Here is a 22,946-nt window from a genome sequence, read left to right as displayed (position 1 = left end):
GATGTCGTCGGCGTCGCCGCCGTCACAGTGCCCCGCTCATGGCCAACCTTCATCTGCTCTCTTTCTGTCCAACTCCACAATCCTCGTCGTGCCACCACCAGTAGCGCTGCTCTCTTCCTGACCAGCTCCACAATCCCCGTCATGCCGCCACCCGTAGCGTCGCTCTCTTCAGCAGCACCACCTGTTTTGCCTCAGCATCCACTCGCAGCGAGTCACAAAGAGATCTCCAGCTGAGGTTTTGAGAGTCCCTTCTCCGTCGGCCCTCTCACGTCCTAGTGTAGCGAGAATGTGTATTGAACTTGATCTTAGAAAGGCGCGGCCACAGTTCATTTGGGTTGGTTTGTTTGAAGGTTTTAAACAAGCGATTGTTTATGAGAGAGTACCCAAATTGTGTATAGGTTGCCACATGCAGGGTCACACAAATGTTGAATGCTCCAAAATCTCTTTGAACACCCACCAGCCCCAAGCTTCAGGCCCGAATCCTGCCTTGCAGGATCGCTTACAATCCGTTCGATGAAATGCCAAAGAGACCTCTTCCGTTGTTACTCAGGGTCTTGCCGCTCAATCAGCTCCCACTCTTCTCCCACATGCTGATGCACCTCCAAATATGTCCACAGCTCTGCCGAAACAGTCCTCTTGGCTTCAGCAACCCCCCATCAGTCATGGGCCAGTCCCCCACCAACAACGTATGTTGCTGCAACAGTAGCTCAATTATGTGCTTCAGAATCGCCACAGTAGGATCCCCTCGATCTCCTTCCTCCTCCAGCGACCGTGGCTGCCTCGCCCATCTCCCTATCTCCTCAGCGCCGTTTTGATCAGCGCAGCCGCATGCAAAGCAATGACCCCCGTCATCCTCCTCAAACCTCCTGTCATCCATCCTCAGCACTTACACCCTCCCCAACAATACCAATCGTGCCAAAATGCTAGTGCCTAATCACAGGCAACCATCTGTTCGCTTCATTTGCCGCCTGCAGGCGAAGAAAGTGTGATGTAGTCTCTTTAAGCCGATCCCCCTCCAGCGAGCCATGGACAACCACAGCTTCTGGCCAACACCATTCGTCGCTCCTCCATCCAGATGCAATTCTATCCCATTCTGCTATCAAGCAGCCTGTTACCCCCTCTGATCAACCCTGCCGCCGCCGCCGTTGAAGAGGATGAGCGAGCGAGGAGGAGGGATGCAGGCGCGGGGGGGGGGGGTTAGGAGCAGGAAATTGTATTTAATGAGAAAGTTTTTTACAAAAAATCTCATCAACCCTGGTCGGAACAGTAACTCCGGTCAAATTTAAGGCCTATATGACACTAGAGTCAAAAATTTATACCAATCTGATAAAACTAAAATAAAATATACCAATATGTCACCAAACCTCTAAAAAATATACCAATTTGGTCATTTTGCCATTTTGCAACTTAAAACACAAATGGATTTAAAAACAATTAAGTATTATATTCTCGGTATGTGAATGATTTTGCGAGTGAAGGGGTTTGAAAATAATATCCGGTAAAATATTGGGTTTATTTGTGAAAAAGCCGGCTTCATTTGGAATTTTTGGTGCTTAAAAAAACACAAATTAATGGTGTTTAATGCCGACCTGAATAAAATAGAACGATTTCTCTAATTAGAATTAGAATAAACCCCCCCCACCTCAACTTCCCACTTCCTCAATTTTCAAATCTCCAAAAATTCTCAGATCCAAAACTCAAGTTTGAGAAGGTACGATCTCTCTTTCTATTGCTCTTTTTTGGTTTCTGGTTCGATTTCGCTTTCAAGAGGGTGCTTTGCTTGCTCTGGACTCAATAAAAGTTTGCACCTTTTCCCCTTTATGTGTCTATTTTCATGTCTTTATTCTTATGGGTCTCTCTAATTTTGCCTGTTTTTTCAAACAAATTTCTTGAAATAGGCCAGTTTGTGAATTATCCGATCTGGGGCTCTTGCATGTTAGTTTGGTGAGTAATTCATGAGCAAAAGTTGCTGTTTTATGTGCTAAATTTTCCCCAAATGCAGAATTGTGTAGTCATCTAAAAATAATTAAATTCTTACAGCATTTGAGGCTGAACTCTTCTAATTATTTTTGTGGAAACTTGGCAGTTCTTCAATTCCCTGACCCGGGTTCTTGCATGTTACTCAGGTGAGTAATTCTATGAGAAAAAGTTAGTTTCTCGTTGTTTATGTGCTAATTGTCACCCAGATGCCTGTAAATTTGATGAAATTTACTACTAATTCAAACCTAACAACATTTTCAGAGGCTGAATTTTCAAGCAAAATGATCAATAGGAAGGCTATGGGGAAGGCTTCCCCAATTTTCCTAATACTACTGACTCTAGGGTTCTTCTTTGCGACCTACAACCTAGTCACACTAGTAATCCACAACCAGAATCAAGAACGGGTGAAAGAGATGATAGGTTCGACGACTGCTGACCCGGTAATTCAAATGCCCGAGGAGTTGAAGAAGTCGGTGGGACCAAAAAGGCCATTTCATGTTGCGCTAACGGCGACGGATGCTCCTTATAGCAAATGGCAGTGCAGGATAATGTACTACTGGTACAAGAAGATGAAGGAGGTGGAGGGGTCAGATATGGGAGGGTTTACAAGAGTTTTGCATTCTGGGAACCCTGATAACTTGATTGATGAGATCCCCACCTTTGTTGTCAACCCCCTGCCGTCTGGCATGGACCGGGTGAGTGATTGTTCCTTTGTCATTTTTCTGTTTTCGAAATACAGCATATGCATTCGCAACAAAGTAGAAAGGATATGAAAGAAAGTATATGTCCCTACTGACAGTCATCATATTATCAATCATTATCTTTTTGCATTAGTTGTGACCAAATTTACTGAACATATGGAGCAGAAAACCTTACGATGTATGTTATTTGACGATGATATAATGTTAATTAGTTGAGTGAATAGGGAAGTGATAATTTTTAAATTAAAAATGGAGATAAGCTCTTGAATCGAAAGGATTTAGAGTTAGTGGAACGAAAACATAATACATAGGGTACAATGTTACTAAAACTATAGAAAGAAATGGGCATATAATACATATTAATGGCCAGAGAATACCTGGAAGTTAGCATCTTTGATACTTAGGATTAGGATAATGTTGTTCTCGAATCAAATAGTATGTAGAGGAGTGCTTCTGGAATTCTATGTGGTCATAGAACAACAATGAGTTGATAAGAGCATTCAATAAGACATATGTAAGAGCTACAATGCTTTATGAATCAGAATGATGCACAAGTAAGAAACAACTTGTGCAAAAAATAGATGTAGCAAAAATGTTAGTGTTATGATGGATGTATAGATAATGGAAATAGTATAATAAAAACATGCGTTCATAAGAAGCCCAAATTCCATGGATTTCTCCTATTGAGGATGACTGAGAGACAATCAATGAGATGGTTGGGCCGTCTGCAATGCAATGGACGCCACTAATGTGCCAATGAGAAGAAGTGAAAAATTATAATTAATAAAGCAAGGATGACTAGAGATTTGCATCATAGAACTTGGTTGGACGCAATTAAGAAGGATAATATAGTGATTAATTTAATAGAGGAGATATCTTTTTATAAAAATGAATGGAGGAATAAAATTCATGTAACCTGCCCCAAAAATTTGAAATAAAGGCTTTGTTATTGTTTTATGGATGGAATTCCGTTACATGAATTGATGTTCTTTTTCTTGGTGTATTTACTTTGCCTGCTTCCTAACATTATCGGGGAATTCTAGATGGGTGGTTTACACACTTTGTTTGCCCTTGGCAAAGTTGGTGGGAATTTATAGAAAAATTTGTGAACATAATCAATATGTTTTACTTCTTAAGCTTCACCAAACGAAGGTTCTTAGATTTAGGTATAACTTATGAACACAAGGAAATGTAAGCCATTGGGAATGATGATACAACAACTATGGCACAAGGAAAATCATATAATCAATATCATTATTAATAGTAAGCGACATGCTATGATGCATAAAAGCATAATTTTTATATTGTGTCTTATTATTGTTGAACGATGTGGCTTCCTTTTATACATGTCCAACATTTAGCAGACACCCACAGAGCCTGTTACAGACACAAACTGGCTAAGAGCTAAGTTTCTTATGTTCTGATTTTACAGCATCAATGCAAGTTGTAAAGCCTCTTGCTAGAAAAGTTGGGAGGTTGTAATGCAGCTATCTGAGCTGAAATGGTTTCACAACAATATTGTACAAAATTGATTGGAGCTAAATGCTTTACATCTATGGAATTGTTCTCTTGATAAAAAAACAAACCATTATATTATCAGACAACTGGCAACCTTCTACCTGTTGGGCGTGTCGGCTCTGAACATACATGGAACAAAATAGCAAACATGTGATATAAAGTATTATATGTAAAGTTGGAATAATAGAATATTTTGCTTTAAAGGGTCACATTCAGCTCTAGGCACATATGTTAACTGACTAAACGTTAAAAAATTTCTCAATTGTGGGGTCACATTCAGCTCTAGGCACATATGTTAACTGACTAAACGTTAAAATTTCTCATTGTGGAATAAAGAATGCATTTTGTTCAGTCCTTAAGATATATTCTCTAAACACTGTTTTTGTAATTCTCTAAAATTGAATGCTAAAAAATGCATGTTAACTTAGATTATGCATTTATATCCTCCTTAAATGAAAATGCATTCTTCGGATCTACTATCTTAAATTACAAAGCCAAACTATGTCTTTTTCACAATGTCAGTATCATATATTTGTCTCTCTTCAAATTTGGCTTTACCAGAAATTACAATGTTATAAAGTGCTAAATAAGATTATTCATTCCTTTCTTTTCACATTACTCTTGAATGCTGTCCTTAGGGTTATATTGTATTGAACAGACCATGGGCATTCGTGCAGTGGCTTGAGAGAGCACATATTGAAGAAGAGTGAGCACTTTTGAGTCACTTTTTATTATTATTTCAAATTCCATTATTAATTGCTGCACTCATCCTTCTTGCTTGTATGGATGCAGCTATATACTAATGGCTGAACCGGATCACATCTTTGTGAACCCTTTACCAAACTTGGCTCGAGGAAGTTATCCTGCAGCGTTCCCTTTTTTCTACATTAAACCAACAGATAATGAGAAAATCATACGGAAGTTTTATCCTGAAGAGAACGGTCCTGTGACTAATGTTGACCCAATAGGGAACTCTCCTGTTATTATTCAGAAGGTAAATCATTTTGGTTTGCAGCTCCTATGCAGCTATTTGAGTTATAATAAAAAAATTGCAGAAATTTGGTCAATGGCCATATGATACGGAGTTATTTATTGAGTAGATTACTTGTTACATTCCCTTGCTTGTAGACCTTATAGAATACCTTTCTTATGCATGACTAATTGCTTAATACATTGGTCAAACACAGTCCCAGTTGCAAAAAATTGCTCCTACATGGATGAATGTCTCATTGAAAATGAAAGATGATCCAGAGACAGATAAAGCTTTTGGTTGGGTATTGGAAATGTGAGAGCTATTCTTCACTACGTCCTTGTACCTCCTCTAGATATCTAGCAGTAGAATTGGACGAGCTTTATTTATTTTTTGTTTCTTGTTTGTGCTTTTGAACGAAGGTATGCTTATGCAGTGGCGAGTGCGTTGCATGGAGTCCAACATATTCTTCGAAAAGATTTTATGATACAGGTAGAATATATGCTAACGCTTATTTTGTTGTTCTGTTTTATGATATCCCTTAATTATTTGTTTATTTTATTTGTTGATTATATTACAAGTTTTGTTTAGAGAAAATTTGAATCATCATTTTCAGCCTCCATGGGACTTGAAGGTGGGAGGAACATTTATAATTCATTACACTTATGGATGTGATTATTCATTAAAGGTAACTGCATTCCCACTAATTTATAGTACCTGTTTTTTCATAAATGAGCTTCCATTAAATATGTAGTATCATTGAGTTTCTTTAATTTGTCTGGCATGCTTACAATATACACCTCATACGTGAGCATGTGTGTGTGAGAATAATAAGTATCATATTCGTAGCGAGAGATTCTAACATATACAGTGACATCGCTGAATCTTAGTCAATTAAATAAAGGGGTTCTTTCTTTATTCTCTCATACACAGTGATATGCCTGAATCTCAACCAAATGAATAAAGGGGTTCTTCCTGTTTTACTCAACCGACAACACATGGCTTCGACCACATCACTATTCACAGTGTATGAGAGAATTCCCTAGTATGTTATATGATACCCTATTCTCATATATTTATAAGCTATAATGTTTATATACATAGGAAAAGGGTAGAATAAACTTAAGAGATTTGTTTTGGTGCATGATTCACATCAAGGCACACATCTCAAAGATAGTCTTGATGTAAATCACACACCAAAACAAATCTCAAAGTAAATCCAACAGAAAAAAAGGTGGTAGAGCCCCCACCCCCCTCTCTGTGTACATGCACACACATACAGGATACAGGAGGATCATGTACAATCAGACACCAGTAGTTCTTCCTACCTGTAGATATTTGTTTTGTTTGTCATGTTAAAAATTATAATTTTGTATGTGAAGTCTTCAAACTTGAGTCACTGAACTTGAGATATTTTCCATCACACTTGCAAGGTGAGAGATCATGATAACTCTTGCCTTATTTTTTTTTTCTTTTTTGGCGTACGCCCTTATTGAAAATTCAATGTTAAATTAGGGCGAGCTTACTTATGGAAAAATCGGCGAGTGGCGCTTTGATAAAAGATCTCACCTTCATGGCCCACCTCCAAGAAATCTTACCTTACCACCACCAGGGGTCCCTGAAAGTGTGGTATGTCTTTTATTTGTAAATCCTTGGAAATCATAGATTATGCTACATTCAATCTCTTTCACTTTTTGGACATTATAACAAGCTCTGTGAATGGATTCACATGCTGTCATTCATTACTTTTATACTCAATTGAAAATATTTCTTTTTTCCTCTTTGATGTCCTGGTTTTGCTACTGTCTCTCCCCTCCTTTCCACATATAATGGAAGAACTTTTACTGTTCCTTCCCTCTAATTATAATTGTATTAATAATATTAAAGCTGTGTTGTCATCTCCATATTATTTATTTAACGATTTCCATATTCCCATTTGTCAGCCCAACCTCAAGTTACTACACACACAGACGGATACCTTACATACATATGCATGCATTCATGCAGACACATACATGTTGGGGGTGGGAGCAATTCTAATACTCCTAGCCTCCTAGGGCATATAACTAACTTGTGTATGTCATTGCCTGCTATAAAGTGAAATGGTGTTTCATTACTTTTGACTAACCATTCCTTCCATTTTGATCTGCAGATCTTGAATAGTCTAAGAAAATTTAGGCATATTGAGTTCTAATCTGTAATTAGTCATGCATAAGTGCTTATAAAAGTAACAGTTTGACATAAATACGCTAAAAGAAACATAAGACATGAATACGAAGTTTTGAAACATCAATACTTTTTATTTATTGATGTTTTAATATATGTCGATCATGATAAATGAATTGAATCATATATTAAATACCTAACTCATGCATCAAGAGGTTGTTAAGAAAACAATTAATTTTGGCAGCCACTCAATGCACGTATCATATGTGGTCAACAAACATAAACACAACGTTTCAGCTGCGTAAATTAAATTGAACGACGTGGATCGTCCAACCGTATCGTGTAATGCACATTTTTGTAAGTGGGCAGAACTAGCTTAATCATGCCTTAGAAGTATTTAAAAAAAAAAGCCTCTCCCGCTCACTCCACACACAAGTATGCAATGAATATGAGGAGACATCTCATTTTTCTAAACGGACCAAGAGGTGAACGAGTGGTAATGCCTATACTGTTAGACACATTGGAACAAATTGACCTCAACTATATTTTGCAATGTTACATTAAACGCTAGGCGCTTCTAGGCGTCAGACTTGGCGCCTAACGCTTAGTCGCCTAGGCGGGCGCCTAAGCGGTTTCTGGGCGTTTTTTTTCTTCTTTTTTTTAATTGTGATACTTGAAGATAAATATATATACCCAATCAAAGATGCATAAATACTAAAATATCAACACTGTTAACTAAATTGCTTGGTTTACCAATTATAATAGCTCTTTGTATGTTTATACTTCTCAACTCAAATTATAAGTTCATCTCAACAGTGAAAAACTCATTCTCAACTCAAATTACTGTTAACTTATAAGTTATTGTTAAGTTTAAGTTAACAATAAACTCAAATTACTGTTAAATGAAGTTTGGAGGACGTGTAGGCTACGACACATAAAATCACAATGAAGTCCTATAGAGTGCAATCCACGGATCCCACGTAAGCAGACAATGCTCCCCTAAACGCTCGTAAAATCCAGGTGGGCAGCCTAAATACCGCCTAGGCGTTAGGCGCTAGTTAGGCGGCCTAGGTACCGCCTAGGCCTAGGCGTACGCCTAAGCGGACTAGGCGGAGGTTTTTTAAAACAGTGCTAACAAAAATAGATGTGATAATAAGTTTGTGAAAGACATTAGTTCTTTGGCTAACTGCGTAACTATGATAATCGGATAACGTTTCTACCTAGAGGAACAAGGACTTTCCATAGTTGCATGTGATAAATTGCTATCTAATTACACTGCATGGGTGGATTGAAGAATTAAGAAACGGATGTAGGACGAGCATAAGATAAGATCCTTTAAGTGCTACTCTTTTGCATTGCAGTTGATAATCTTTATATTGATAAGACATGCTTTTATGTCCAAAGTCTTCTAAAGAGACTCATGTGGAATTGGAATAAAGTGTAAGGGGGGTCATGATCATATCCTAAACATAAAAGGAATTCCTTGTAGAAGATGCCCGCTTCAACGGTGATTTGGTAATCTCGGCATAACAAAGCAAAATATTTAGAAATAAACACAACCTCTAGCTGACAAATGGAGTTATCCTTTTAATGGAGCATTGGAGTGAGAGCTAAAATTACCAAATTCTGTTCCTTACCAGTGTAATTGCAAACTATTTACAAAAGTGTGACACACGGTGAACTGCCTTGTTGAGGTTGTTGATATGTGGACACTTATAACCTTTCAGACGTGTGTCTATGGAAACAAAGCACTTCTTCATGATCACTGATAGCAAACACCAGTTATCTGTAATCTGGTGTTATCTGTAATCTCTACGTAACTATCATGCAAGTGGCTTGGTTAAAGGGGTTTCTTCATCTTCCTTTTGGGCGGGCAAATTCCATATACGATGATTACCATGTTTTGGAACTATCAGTCTCAATGTTTGTATATTGGGAAACTTTGACTATTTTTACTTAGTACTTAATTCGAGTAGGAGTACATAATTTGCATGGTGTGCTGCAAAATAATCTATTATTTTTTAGGGTTAATTGCGAACAAACCCCTTGAAATATATCCTAATTGTAAAGAGACTCCCTGGAGTTCTATCTATTACTAATAGAGCTGCTGTAGTTCTGCTTGTTCTGAATAGACCCCCTGAGTGAATTTTTGTGACTCTTAAGATCATTCAAAATGTCTGAGGAGGCAAACAGACCCCGTTTAGTTATATTGATAAGGATAGAAATGCAATTGCTTTCCTTTAACCTTTTAAGAAAGTTAAAAAAGTTCACTAAGGGGTGTATTCGTACTTGGGCCCAATACTGTAGGAGGGCTATTAGCAACAAGTAGAACTACACGGGGTCTGTTCACAACAAATAGAACTATAGGGGATCTCTTCGCAATTGGGTAATACTTCATGGGGTCTGTTCACAGTTAACCCTTTATTTTATACATTGACCTAACCAGTCCATAAAGATTAAATAGACAAGGCTTTGTATTGTCATTTCATATCCGCGCATCAATTTTTTTCAAATAAACCCAAGTAAGATAGAAAAGATGAGTTTCATAAATATGTCATGAAAGTATGTCATGAAAGTTAATCCTTTCTAATACTAACAATTGCCATCCATCTTAGAGTCAAAGACTAATATTCACACACCTGTTTATTTATATACACTAGGTTTTATGTACGTGCAAATGCATGTGGTTAAATACTATGATTAAATATTTTTATTTATTTACTAAAATTTGTTCCTCAGTTTCACTTTGATTGTTTTTTTTTCACTTATGTCCTTAAACTTTAGTATTGTGATTATTTTTTTTTCTTTAATGTTTGTTTGAATGAGCTACACTAAATTTAAAATTTTCATGTTAATAATTGAATTGATAAAAAATAAATGTAATGTAAAGCTAATTTGAATTTTCACGTTATTTGGATCGACATGGAACCAAGCTTGACTTGAGAATGTATTATATTGGAAAAGTTAAAAACACTTGAAAAAATAGCATTATAAAAGAAGGATGGATAATTAAAACCAATAAGCCAAGATGATTAATTAAAAGTGAGCTAGAATGAAACTAAAGATAATATAAATTTTGTTAATCATTGATAGACTTCAGAAAAAATCATAAAATAAAGATTAATGATAACTCTAGTACACTTTTATATGATAAAAGCATTCATATAACCATATAAAAATATAAAAAGAGTTCATGAGAATCTCTTATAAAGTTTCTTGACTTTACTTAAAAAATTAAGTTATTCTATAAAATATTCTATAAAATATTTATAAAGCGCCTTGATGGAGATGCTTTTATTTTAGCAGCTTGTTCTGAATGAGCCCTGCATATCAGCTTTAAACTGTAATATTTTTTTCTTTATCATGTTATATAGATGTTTGCTTGGTTTACTTATCATTCTATTATTTCTTTAATAAGTTGTATCTTTAAATTGATATATATTATTAACATAATTTACGATGACATGCATATCTTTCCTACAAATTTGAAATAGATATAATGTGAATTTTATGTTTAGTGACCTTTAATAAGAATTTTAGTTATAAAATATGTTACCTTCATATTTAAAGATCTTAAAATCTGATAGTACTATTACATGCTTATCTTTGATCGTGTCCTTAAAAATTAATCCTTCATTGGTAGTTATATCCTCAAATAAGGTTACTTGTAGAGTCGTGCCACTATGCAGAAAAATATCAATTTTAATTTTTTTTACTTACACTATGACAACTAAGTAACATGTGCATACTTTTTGTCCATTATAGTGATTTTCCTCATCTTATCTTGCTTATTATATCTCGCAATATAGTTGATCAACTACTTCACTTTAGTTTCTATTGTAAAATTATTTGTATATAATCTTATATTAAGTTTATGATTCCTTTAGTATTTCAAGAATAAAGTGTAAAAATTTATAAGTACTTACTAATTTTTCTTGTATCTTTAATGAAGAATGCTTTCTTAAGTAGAACAAAATTGTTCAATATGTTCTTCAAAGGGAATTCGGTCAGTGCTTCTTTGCTAGATATGCCTTTTATCAATGTCAATTCAGGTGATTCATGAATGTTTCCGAATTTTGAGTTTATTTCCTTCACTTCTTCATTTGAAAAGAAACAACTTAGTTTTTTTAAATGATTTCTCTGAATTTTCTGATACTTTCTCCATACATAACTCAATTGTATTTTATACCCTATAAATATTATCAACATAAGAGAGAAATGTTTATACATTATAATCAATTAATGCTAACCTATTATATTATAGTCTTTTATTAATTTGTCTTCTATAAATGAATGTTATTAGTAAAATTATATGTAGTTCCATGAATTTATATAGTAATTTTAATTTTTAATCTATCATATATTTTTAAATTCTTATTCCTTAACTGGATAGTTTTAATCTACTGTAATTACTATTTTTTATTGGCATCAACTTAGACTACTTTTAGATGTTAAAAAGGATGATAAATTTTAAATTAAAAGTTAAATTTATATATCTTAATGTAATAATATCAAATATTTCCTCTTTTCTTTGCCAAATTCCAGCCTTTTTGTGATTTTGAACTTTTGAGGGTGTGTTTTGTAATTTTTAAACTTTGATAGTATTTTATGAAAATTTTAAATTTTAAGTTGGATGCTTATAATTTTCATGTTTCATGTATTGGTGGTAAGTTTTTAAATGTTAGAATGTTTATTGTAACTTTAAAAATTTGAAAATATTTTTACAATTACTAAAATTTTGGGTTGTTTTTTGAAAAACTTAAATTTTTAGCGATCTGCTGATAATTTCTAAATTTGATGTGTACCGGTTATAAGGTTTAAAATTTCAAGATTTTTGTATATTTTTTTTACTTTTGAGGGAGTTTTTGTAATTTTGAAACTTTGATGTTATTTTTTTATAAATTTTAAAAAATTTAAGTGCCTAATGGTAATCCTTGGAATTCATCTATGTTGTTTTTAAGTTTTGAAATCTCAGAATTTTAGGGTGTTTTTTTAATTTAAAATTTTAAGGTTTTTTCTTTAATTTTTAAAATGTTGAGGGTATTAATTGTAAATTTTAAATTTTTAGATTTCGTGTTTGTTTTTAAGTTTTAAAAAGTCAAGGTGTTTTGTGTAATTTTAAACTTTTAAGGTTATTATATGCAATTTTTGAAACTTTGAGTTTTATAATATGTTATCTACGTATACTTTCTTAATCTTTTTTTTTCTAATTTGTTGAGCTATAAGTAGATCACGTGGAATTAGATAAGACATGATTAAAGTTAGAATAAATTAAGATTTAAATAAAATATTCAAAATAGTGAAGGGTAATATTGACCATGAAAAGTTTTTCCTGAACTCGTGTTTTTAAAAGGAGTATGATATATACAATTTTTGAAATTTTTGGGTTTTATAATATGTTATCTACGTATACTTTCTTAATCTTATTTTTTCTAATTTGTTAAGCTATAAGTAGTTCATATGGAGTTAATATAGGATATAATTAGTATTTGGATAGATTAAGATTTAGATGAAACATTCAAAATAACTTTTTTTAAAGTGTTGAGCTATAGATAGTTCACGTGGAATTAGATAAGATATGATTAAAATTAGAATAGATTAAGATTTAAATAAAATATTCAAAATAGTGAATGGTAATATTGACCATGAAAAGTTTTTCCTGCACTCGTGCTTTTAAAAGGAATATGATATGTATGTATGAATGCTTGGTATGCATGCATGTATGTATGTGTTTATGTGCGTGTATGTGGATATTGGATAAGAGTTGTCACCTCATTGAGCAAAATGAGCTAACAAGAGGTATGACTGGTGAGGTCTACCTACACCGGTTTGACAAGCAGGACAAGCCTCACCACTAATCTCTCTTAGTAGCTTGATTACTAGAATGTATTGTCATCTCATGCCCATTATTTCATATATGTATTTGTTTGTGTGCGGGCAGGAGTGCAAATGATGTGGCAGCTCATTTTACTAAATGAGCTATAGATGTTAGACATGTAGTGAGGCTTATGCTACTAGTCACATTGAAAGGTTGGTACACACTACTTCTATTTCTTGGTAGCTCAGCTACCTCCACATAATAATCAGAACCCATATATGTTTGTGTGTGGGTGCATGCGCTTGTGCACTTGTGTGTTGGTTGTGAGGATGGTGAGACTCACTCATGGGATGTGACTTCTTGGGTGGGTCTTACACCCATGGTAATCTCTTCGTACCTTTTTAGCAAAATAAGTCGCCACCTCATGCCCATTAGGCACATATAGAGTATAGACGCACACATATATATAGTTTGGTTACTTTGATAATTACTAGATAAATAGATAATTTGTACCATAGTTGGAAATTTCGAGTGCATACATATCAATATGTCATTCATGGTTGAGTTCCTTATTTTAATTTTAAATATATTTATTGCCAGGAAGGTCCAAGATTTAAAAGAAAAGGCCATGGCACGTCTAGGCAGGCTCCAGTTTTTTGTCAGTCATCATTCAAGTCCTCTCCCATTGTGGTCCTTAGTTAGCTTTAACTCTTCTACATAAATTCTTGCTAAGCAAACATAAAAAGACGATAGATATCTATCTTTCCTTTCAGTTAATGAATTCCTTGAATGAATCTTCTTTTCCTGGGTTGCACGCAATGTGAAGTATCTGTAGAAATATTTGGGTTCATTTAGCTTATAGATATCACTGAATTCAACTCATCCTTATGAGAACTTTCTGAGTTGAAGATCGATCTTACTACTTGGTGCTAAATTTTGCATGATGTTCACATAATGTATCTGTATAAATATTTGGGTTCATTGTGCTTATAGATCTTACTGAATTTTCAACTCATCCTTATGAGAACTTTCTGAGTTGAAGATCGATCTTACTACTTGGTGCTAACTTTTGCATCATTTTCACATAATGTCAACTGGATACACGGTTGATAGGACCACCCACATGGCCTCATGGCTCATCCTCTTTTTCCTCGGTATCACGAACGGGTTATGGGTCCTACATTGATCGTGAGATGTTAGGAAAGTGATGAAATTTGCAGTAGTCCCTCTTAGAATATGATCAAAATTTCCTTATAAGTTGAAAGTTTATGGTCGTAAATATTTCAATTCAAGTGTTATTTAATCTCCGTTCTAAATTGCATGTATAGCTTTCTTTGGGTTAATTGCAATAGACCCCCTGCGGTGTCACTGTTTTGAACTCACTACACCTCAAGTTTTATCTTTGCCGTAGCCCCCCTTCCGTGAATTTCTTTGACTCTTTTTCACTCCTTTTTTTTTGTTGATGTTGGTTTTTCTTTTTTTTTATTTGGGTGGGAGGGTGGGTGGGTGGGCGGGGGGGGGGGTGTTGTCGTGGTGAATTGTCAAAAAGAATTCTCTTTCTATTAGGATAAATAAAGACAAAAGCTTCACTTAGGGGGTCTTTTCTGGAAATAAAACTACAGGGAAAACAGATATACCGCAGGGGGTCCATCTGCAGTTAACCTGCATGCTTATTGGCAACTCGGTCAGTTTCAATAAAAACTTCTTGTCATAACCATTACTGGTTTAACTTGTGCAGGTTACCCTCGTGAAAATGGTTAATGAGGCTACAGCTAATATTCCAGGCTGGGATGATTCAAGCTAGTGAAATATTATAAAAGAGACGGCATTTTAAGGAAACTAGCTGTTAAATTTTCTTTTAGACACACAATCGGAAAGAGCGCGCCCATAATAAACATAAGAGGAAGATCGTCTTGGTTGAGAGAAAGATGGAGCAGAAGTAACTGTACTTTTCTGGTGGCTGTTTCTAAATAAGCAAACTCCTCAATCAAATGCCGAAGCTTCCATAGGTTGCTGGTTTCCTTCAACAGTTTCTTCAAAGGTTGTCATGATTTGAAGTGGGTTTTGTGATGCACAGTGTAGTAGACTCTCAGTAGGAACTTTAGCATCCGTCACAATGTTTCATTGATTACAGTGGATGAACTCTTTTAAGTTACTCTTCCTTGATTTATAGATTTTACCATTTGTGAATTCTCAGTTATACGGATTACTCTATGGGTAAATTGTGAAAATTATATGAGATTTGACTATGTGTTAATTGTAGATAGACCCTTTATACTTCTATTGTTGCAGATGGAATCTCTAGACTCTCGACTCTATTAGTTTTCCCGTTTATTATGCCAGTGTAATTCAGTGTATGAAGCCCAATTTTTATTGCGAAACGAACGGAGTTGAGAATTCAAGGGTTCCATCTACAACAATGGAGGGCTTTATTCCATAATTTGGCAATAGTACAGAGGGTCTAACTGCAATTAACATGACTTTGCCTTAAAATCTTAATCAATGGTGGTCACAAGATACAAGGAGATTGATGCATGTGCGCTGGTCACCATCAGCATGGGAAGAAAGCTCGGTTATGTTTTCGGTGCTGTAGGAAATTCATTGAAAGGAATCAAAGCTATGATGTTGATCTGTTTCTAGCTGGAAAAGCTTTCTTTGCTTTGAGGATCTTGATCTTCTTAATAATACCCTCTTCATTGTCACCTTCGTAATTAGAAGGTCGCTTTCTCAATTATAACGGTGCAATAATATGTATCCAGATTTCATTGTATTGTTCGGAAGTTGAGTTTGGATGTAAATGCTATCTCTTGTTGAATGAAAATCCAAAATTTTCCCAAAAAAAAGTACCCATGCAATAATTGCGTAAATGCTCATTTTCCATTGCTATAAACTATCCTAATATATGTATCTAAATGATGAACATCATGATTGAGAAAATAATACTTTTACTATTTAGTCTAATGAGATAATCCCATGGTCCCCTTTTTTTTAGTTCTTTTTTTCCCTTTCCCTTAACACCTTGTTTGGATGGAGGTTAATAGATGGAAGTTAAAGTGAAATTTCATTTGTTTGGGAGCTTTTTTGAGGGGTTAGAGGATGGAATGCAAGGTTAAATTTCCTTCTATTTTCCTCCCTTCCAATTTGGGGGGGTGGGGGGTAAAGGATAGAGTGAAAATCAATGTAAAATTTTACAATGCGATAAGACATTATACCCTTATGATATTAAAATCAATGGCTATTATATACTCACATCTAATATGTAAGGATATTTATATAACTTTATACATATTCACTTCACTTCCCTCCTCTTTATTTGAACTCCCAAATAAAGTAAAACAAATTTATTTCCGTTCCCCTTACTAAACTCCCAAACAACATTTTATCTTTTCACTTTCATTTCCTATGTTTTCTTTCCATTATTTAACTTTCCGTTCCTTTCCTTAGTAAAGTCTCAAACAAAGCATTAATATTTCTTTTTCTTTATATATGACAGTGAATCGCTCAGTTAAATCCCCCTCCCCTCAATTGCTGACTGTAGGAGGTAAACAGGATCAGATTATTTCTTAACTCCTAACGTGGGCCGGGTTAGTCTTTAGGTCATCATGTGGGTTGGGCGTTTTAGATTGCTGAAGAAAGGAACACTACATTAGTACTACATCTACACTTTTTGGTTGAAATTTTATCTTAAGATTAAGATTTGCAGATCCAAACCACGTTGTAGGAATACCCAAGAAAAATAAGATGAGGGCATGGTATATTATTAAATAGATGATATATAACTAAATTGTAAAATTAGGGGCTAAGTTTTAGGGATCTTATAAAATTTCCCAAGTTATTAGGGGTTTTGTGAGAGTTCCAATTTTTTGGGGGCTCAAGTTCTAAACACCCAAACTTATAGGGCGTTTAGTGGAATTTACCCTACTTATAGTTAACAACGTAATATCTTTTAAGTTGTTTTAATAGACATTAAATAAACAAGGATCAATTGATTAACATGCTAGGTTATATTTGTTTTAATTCTTATCTCTTTGTTAATGTTGAAAATAATAAAGGATCGGTTTTATTTGTTGGGGAATTTTACTCTCCCCGCCTACTACAATATGCGCAATTCGGAAGCGAACTCACAATCAATAAGATATAAAATAACACAATCAAGAAGAAAGAACACCGAGATTTACGTGGTTCAGTCGACCAACTTTGACATACGTTTACGAGGCAACAATACGAGAAATCCGTTATGTATCGGGGGTACTACAAGAGGAACCACTTATCTCTCATCTCTCAATCTCTCAACCTCACATATACAATTTAACTCTCATATTATCTCTAAAGCCCGCTCATTATAATCTTTTGAACGAACAAAGACTGTGAAACCCTCTCCCAATGATATAATCTTTTACACGGACAAAAACTACGAAACTCTTGCCTCTTGCACATATTTTTTAATCAGGCTATGCCCTCTGCTAAGCCTAGATTATAAGAATATTGACTCTCTCTCTTCTGCTTTTTTTTCCTCCAACAATAGAAGAATATATATATATATATATATATATATATATATATATATATATATATAGAGAGAGAGAGAGAGAGAGAGAGAGAGAGAGATTAATGTGTATCCTTGTCATAGGAGGGCATTTCCTCCTTGACACCTCTAAAATCACATGATTGAGCGACGTTATGGATAATCCGCTCCGTTGAACTTGATCTACATATTCTAAAACCCCAACACACCAAGTTTCGGGTGAACCCGTCGCTCGTTTGACCTCATCCACTCGTATCAATTTTAACGGTTTTGAATGATAGACTTTTCACATGGCTCGATGGAGAGGTCAAACGACGACGGATTACCCCAAACTTGGTGTGTTGGGGTTTTAGAATATGTAGATCAAGTTCAATGGAACGGATCATCCATAATGTCGCTCAATCATGTGATTTTAGAGGCGTCAAGGAGGAAATCCCCTCCTATGACAAGGATACCCATTATCTTACTAATAATATAATTATATATTATATATATATATATATTATATATATATATATATATATATATATAATATATATATATATATATATATATGGAAACAAAAACTCTATCTCCATCCTAACTTTCTAATTAGAATAGGATTCAAACTCCTAATCATGATGAGACCAAGTCTTCTAATCATGATAGATCTCTAACCCTATCTAATTCTCATGAAGTTATACAAAGAATCAAAGATACAATCCCAACAATCTCCACATTGGATTTAATTCACAAACTCCCTTGAAGGTATATCATCGTTGTCTTGAAACTTTACCTCTCCTGCTAGAGTCTTCTATTTCTTTCGCACTTCAAATTGAAGCACCTGCACTTCAAATGGGACGTCTCGTGACCCTCGCTATCATCTGCTTCAGCGTGGCGCCTCCACCTCTCTTATGCGCACCAAGAGATCTTCGCCACCTCTGACATTAAAAGAAAATCAATCATGCTTCTCCTCCTGAACTGAACTTGACAGTAGTCTTCCCCCACTTGCTGTCCTCGTACTCCACCTGCATCGCTCGTCTCAAATCATAAGAGTGCACCTCTTCTGCTCCACACTACGAGCCAGATGCCTCCATCTCCTCCATCACTTAATTTGGACCAAATATGAACACTCATCGTCTTTAAGTTTAATGCCACAATCTCCATCAGCATGTATGTCACTTAGTCGTGCCTGCTTGCAAGCTCCACCTAATCTGGCACTTTCCTCCTTGAGTCTACACACCAACCAACTATTGCTCCCGCGATGTAAAACCCTGTAATTTAAAAATAAATACTATGGTAAATAGTATTAAATGATTTATATTATGATAAATATCATTTAATTATGAATGGGCATGATAGTAATTAATTTGAGACTAATTAAGAGTATATATGCATTATGCATCGATGCAATTCGAATCTGAAGAAACGACCAGTTAAGATTATATATGCATTACATGCCGATGTAGTTCTAATCTGGAAAAACTCAAAAGACAAAAGTTGTAGGTCTCTTTAATAGATTTCCAACTCATCTTAAATCTTCTCATTCCGACATCGGATAAAAGAGTTACAGCCAAAATACCGAAGATTATTTTTCCAGTCTGACTGGGTTTCCTGTTTCTGGTCAGATTTGTTTGTTTCGGATTTGCCACTATATATACCTGTATTTTTTATAAAAAATTCCTTTTTACATCATATTTTTGAACTCTAGCAGCCAACCTCTCCTCTCAAAAATCCTAGAGCATATTTTGGTGAATTTTAAGAGCTTTGTGAAGCAAATACCGAGAAGAGGGCGAGATCGTCGAAATTTGGCGAGGGAGAACCTGTTTGCTTGCACCCTTGGATTTTTCAGTAGCGTGTTAAGGTAAGATCATCTTCCTCCAAACCTATCCCATGTAAAAATTTATGTTTTTAATATGTATAATTGGTTAATCTAATGTGTAGTACTTATTTTGATGATTTTTAAATCCTAGTGTATAATTGGTTAATCTAATGTGTAGTACTTATTTTGATGATTTTTAAATCCTAGTTTTGATGTTAAATCTTAAAACAACAAAGAGATCAGAAGAATTAATCTTTAATTGATAAAAATAGATGATCATGATCATTAGTTTTTAGATTAATTGATAATTCTTGTTTTACATGGCCTAAACCCTAATTGTCGATGTATAGAATTTGAGAGTCTTGAACATGAAACAGTATAGTGATATAAGCTTGTGGATTAAAAACCCTAGTTTGATGTGTAGATCTGTGAATATAAATACTAAAAAAAGGAAATGTACTAATTTGATGTTTAGAACCGTGGTTAATTGCTAAGATGATAAACTAATTAGGTTTTAGACCCTAATTGTACAAACTTAATCTGATTAGTTATGTTTAAAGTATTTTTTTAAACCACAAAGATCACGTTATGATGATAAATAATTATTTAGTCAAACCCTAATATGTTAAACATATGAGGAAACATGTTTCTATACCCCATAATGATGTTCTATAAGTTCTTTTTGTTGAAATTGTCTTAACTTCACGAGACTCAAACCTGAGTTCTAGACTCTGGTCGGTCGACCGAACCCTCTGAGTTAGTGTACTTCCTTATTCGACCAAAGCTTTTTTTTATGCATGTTTATGCGAATTGGTCGTCAGTCGACCAATGCCTTGGGACAGTCGACCGACATCATGTCTTGTTTGTGATGATTTTTCTTGCACGTTGTTCGTGAACATGGGGTTCGAGATATACAACGATTTACACGTATGACATAGACGTACACCTATGGAGGCTTGGCACATACGAACTTTTGGGAAGGGGGTAGTTACGTGTATTGTTTTTATCATGACGGGGAAACGATTAGTTAGAACAATATATGTATGTGTATGGATACCGTTGATGGGCACAACTCAGTACTGCTTAAGGTAGTGTGTCGGTATACCGTTGAAGTAGGTCATTAAGCCGTAATTGCAGGATGTTTGAATAGGTAGTCCGTTCTGCATGGTGATACGATGACGCTAGTGAGCCATATTTATAGGATGCCTGAGGAGGTAGTCCGTTCCGTATGGTAATGCGATGAGGCTAATGAATCGTGCCTATAGGATATCTGAATATGTAGTCTATTCTGCACGATGATGCAATGAGCTAGTGGACAATATTTACTTAGATTGCTTGAACAGGTAGTTCGTTTCGCATAGTGATGCGATGATATCATAGAACTTTGCAAGAGATAGCATTGTGAAATGTATGACAATTGAGTCTTGAGCGGGAGATCGTTCATGTAAATGGTTCACCATTGAGTTATATTGTGACGGGCTATATGGTATTATGGATTTCATAGGATTATGTACTGATTTTCGTATTGACTACCCAAAGGTAGCATGAGATGTTGGGTTGACATATATGATTTGGTTTGGTTAACATTTTAGTATTGCATTTCTTTATTCCTTTATTTTTAGTTTTGGAGTTGATATTTAGTGATTCACAATTTGAGACATATGGTATATACATGATGGTTTCCTTGTTTGGATTATTTCGCTTGACGTACCAGTCTCGTGTTGTGAATTTCTAAGTATTAACCTCATCTAGTACATGGTAAATGATTTAGATAGACTATGCATATATAGGTAGAGCCTCCATCATATGTAGCAGCCCTTCCCCTGGGGGCGGATGGAGATGATCTGACTAGCGCTCTGATGCTGTTGTTTTCCCTTCTTTTCAGGCAGCGAATCAGAGTTTCGGAGAGCCGCAGGATGACGGAGTTTGTGCATAGACACTGCTATTTCTTAATAGTCAGCTTGTGCTCCACATTAGTTTAATATTTATTTAGTGATTTATAAACTTGTATTTCATTTTGAAGGCTGAGAGCATTAGTACTATTTTAGTTAACTCCGTGTATTGAGATATTTCATATTTATTTTAGTTCATCAGTTGTACTCTTTTTATTCAGCTGGGACATGATCATATCTTAGGATATTTCTTTCTCTTGGCATGTTCATTGCATTTTTACTTTTCTAGTATCTGCTTGTACATGCACTGTTCTTAATTGATTCCACTAGAGAGATATTACTGTGATGGTAAAACGTGTTATTGCACTGTGTGGGTGTATGTCATGTTTGATATCTCTAGATTCATCTTGGAATGCAGCCTCGTGTGAAACCAAGGGCATCACACGCGATGACTTTGAATAATTATATACTGACAACTCTACTGCTAGAATCATGTTTGATTCTCTACACCAGTCTCATCCGTCGCATACTTGTTTGCTCTATCTGCCATTAGATCTATCTCGTCATCCCCTTCAGAACTTTTCCAGCACTTTCTGACCAATTTGAGCATAATCTTCTTTTTTCCTTTTCTTCATCTTGATTCTTGTAACGCCGATCTTCAATCTTACATGACGTCGTCTTCTATCTTACGAACTCGCTCCCGGATCCATCATCATGGCTTTGATACCACTTGTTGGGAAATTTTACTCTCCCCACCTACTACAATATGTGCAACTCGGAAGCCAACCCATAATCAACAAGATATAAAATAACCACAATCAAAAGAAGAAAGAACATCGAGATTTACGTGGTTCCGTCGACCAACTTCGACATACGTCCATGGGGTAACAATACGAGAAATTTACTATGTATCAGAGAGAACTACAAGATGAATCATTTAACTCTCGTCTCTCAATCTCTTAACCTCACATACATAATTAACTCTCATATTATCTCCAAAGCCCTCTCCTTACAATCTTTTGAACGGACAAAGACTCCGGAACCCTCTCTCAATGATGTAATCTTTTGCACGGACAAAGACTACGAAACTCTCGCCTCTTGCACAATATTTTTGAACCAGACTACGCCCTTTGCTAACCCTAGATTATAAGAATATTGACTCTCTCTTCTGCTTGGTTTTTCCTCCAACAATAGAAAAATATATATAGGAAAACCAAAACTTTATCTCTAGCCTAACTTCCTAATTAGAATAGGATTCAAACTCCTAATCATGATGAGATCCAGTCTCCTAATTATGATAGATCTCTGACCCTATCTAAATCTCATGAAGTTATACAAAGAAGCAAAAACACAATCCCAACATTATTTTCATTGTAAATAAAGGGTTATCTCTTAACCTGTCTAGAAAACTGATTAATTAAAACTTCATTTTGAGAGATTGACTCATCTTAACCAGCCTAAAATAGTTATCATACCATTTTCTTTTTTGTGTCTAGCGAATTAAGACTAGCTAACTCAATGTAAACCCTTTGCTGTAGTTTAACAACAGCTTAAATTGAGTGACTAATGAGAGTT

At 35.1% G+C, this 22,946-nt stretch overlaps 1 protein-coding gene across 5 annotated transcripts; it reads left to right on the top strand.

The window, feature by feature from the left end:
* Positions 1,580–15,343, top strand: LOC109850039 (hydroxyproline O-arabinosyltransferase 3-like). Of its 5 annotated transcripts, none has more exons than XM_020419933.1 (11): positions 1,580–1,711; positions 1,899–1,944; positions 2,087–2,126; positions 2,242–2,675; positions 4,838–4,905; positions 4,992–5,193; positions 5,387–5,484; positions 5,592–5,661; positions 5,786–5,857; positions 6,685–6,798; positions 13,754–13,958. In XM_020419933.1, exons 4-11 carry the CDS (start codon positions 2,262–2,264, stop codon positions 13,853–13,855), a joined length of 1,140 nt encoding a protein of 379 aa, XP_020275522.1. In that variant the 5' UTR covers positions 1,580–1,711; positions 1,899–1,944; positions 2,087–2,126; positions 2,242–2,261; the 3' UTR covers positions 13,856–13,958. The 5 variants fall into 5 exon arrangements, with proteins under 5 accessions (XP_020275522.1, XP_020275526.1, XP_020275528.1 ...); XM_020419937.1 differs by having other exon boundaries at positions 2,041–2,126; XM_020419938.1 differs by lacking the exon at positions 13,754–13,958 and adding an exon at positions 14,892–15,343 and having other exon boundaries at positions 1,583–1,711.

Source organism: Asparagus officinalis, chromosome 7 (genome assembly GCF_001876935.1).
Source record: "Asparagus officinalis chromosome 7, Aspof.V1, whole genome shotgun sequence".
Taxonomy (NCBI): Eukaryota; Viridiplantae; Streptophyta; class Magnoliopsida; order Asparagales; family Asparagaceae; genus Asparagus; species Asparagus officinalis.
The sequence above is the reverse complement of the archived record's forward strand: the minus strand, read 5'-3'. Positions and strand labels throughout refer to the sequence as shown.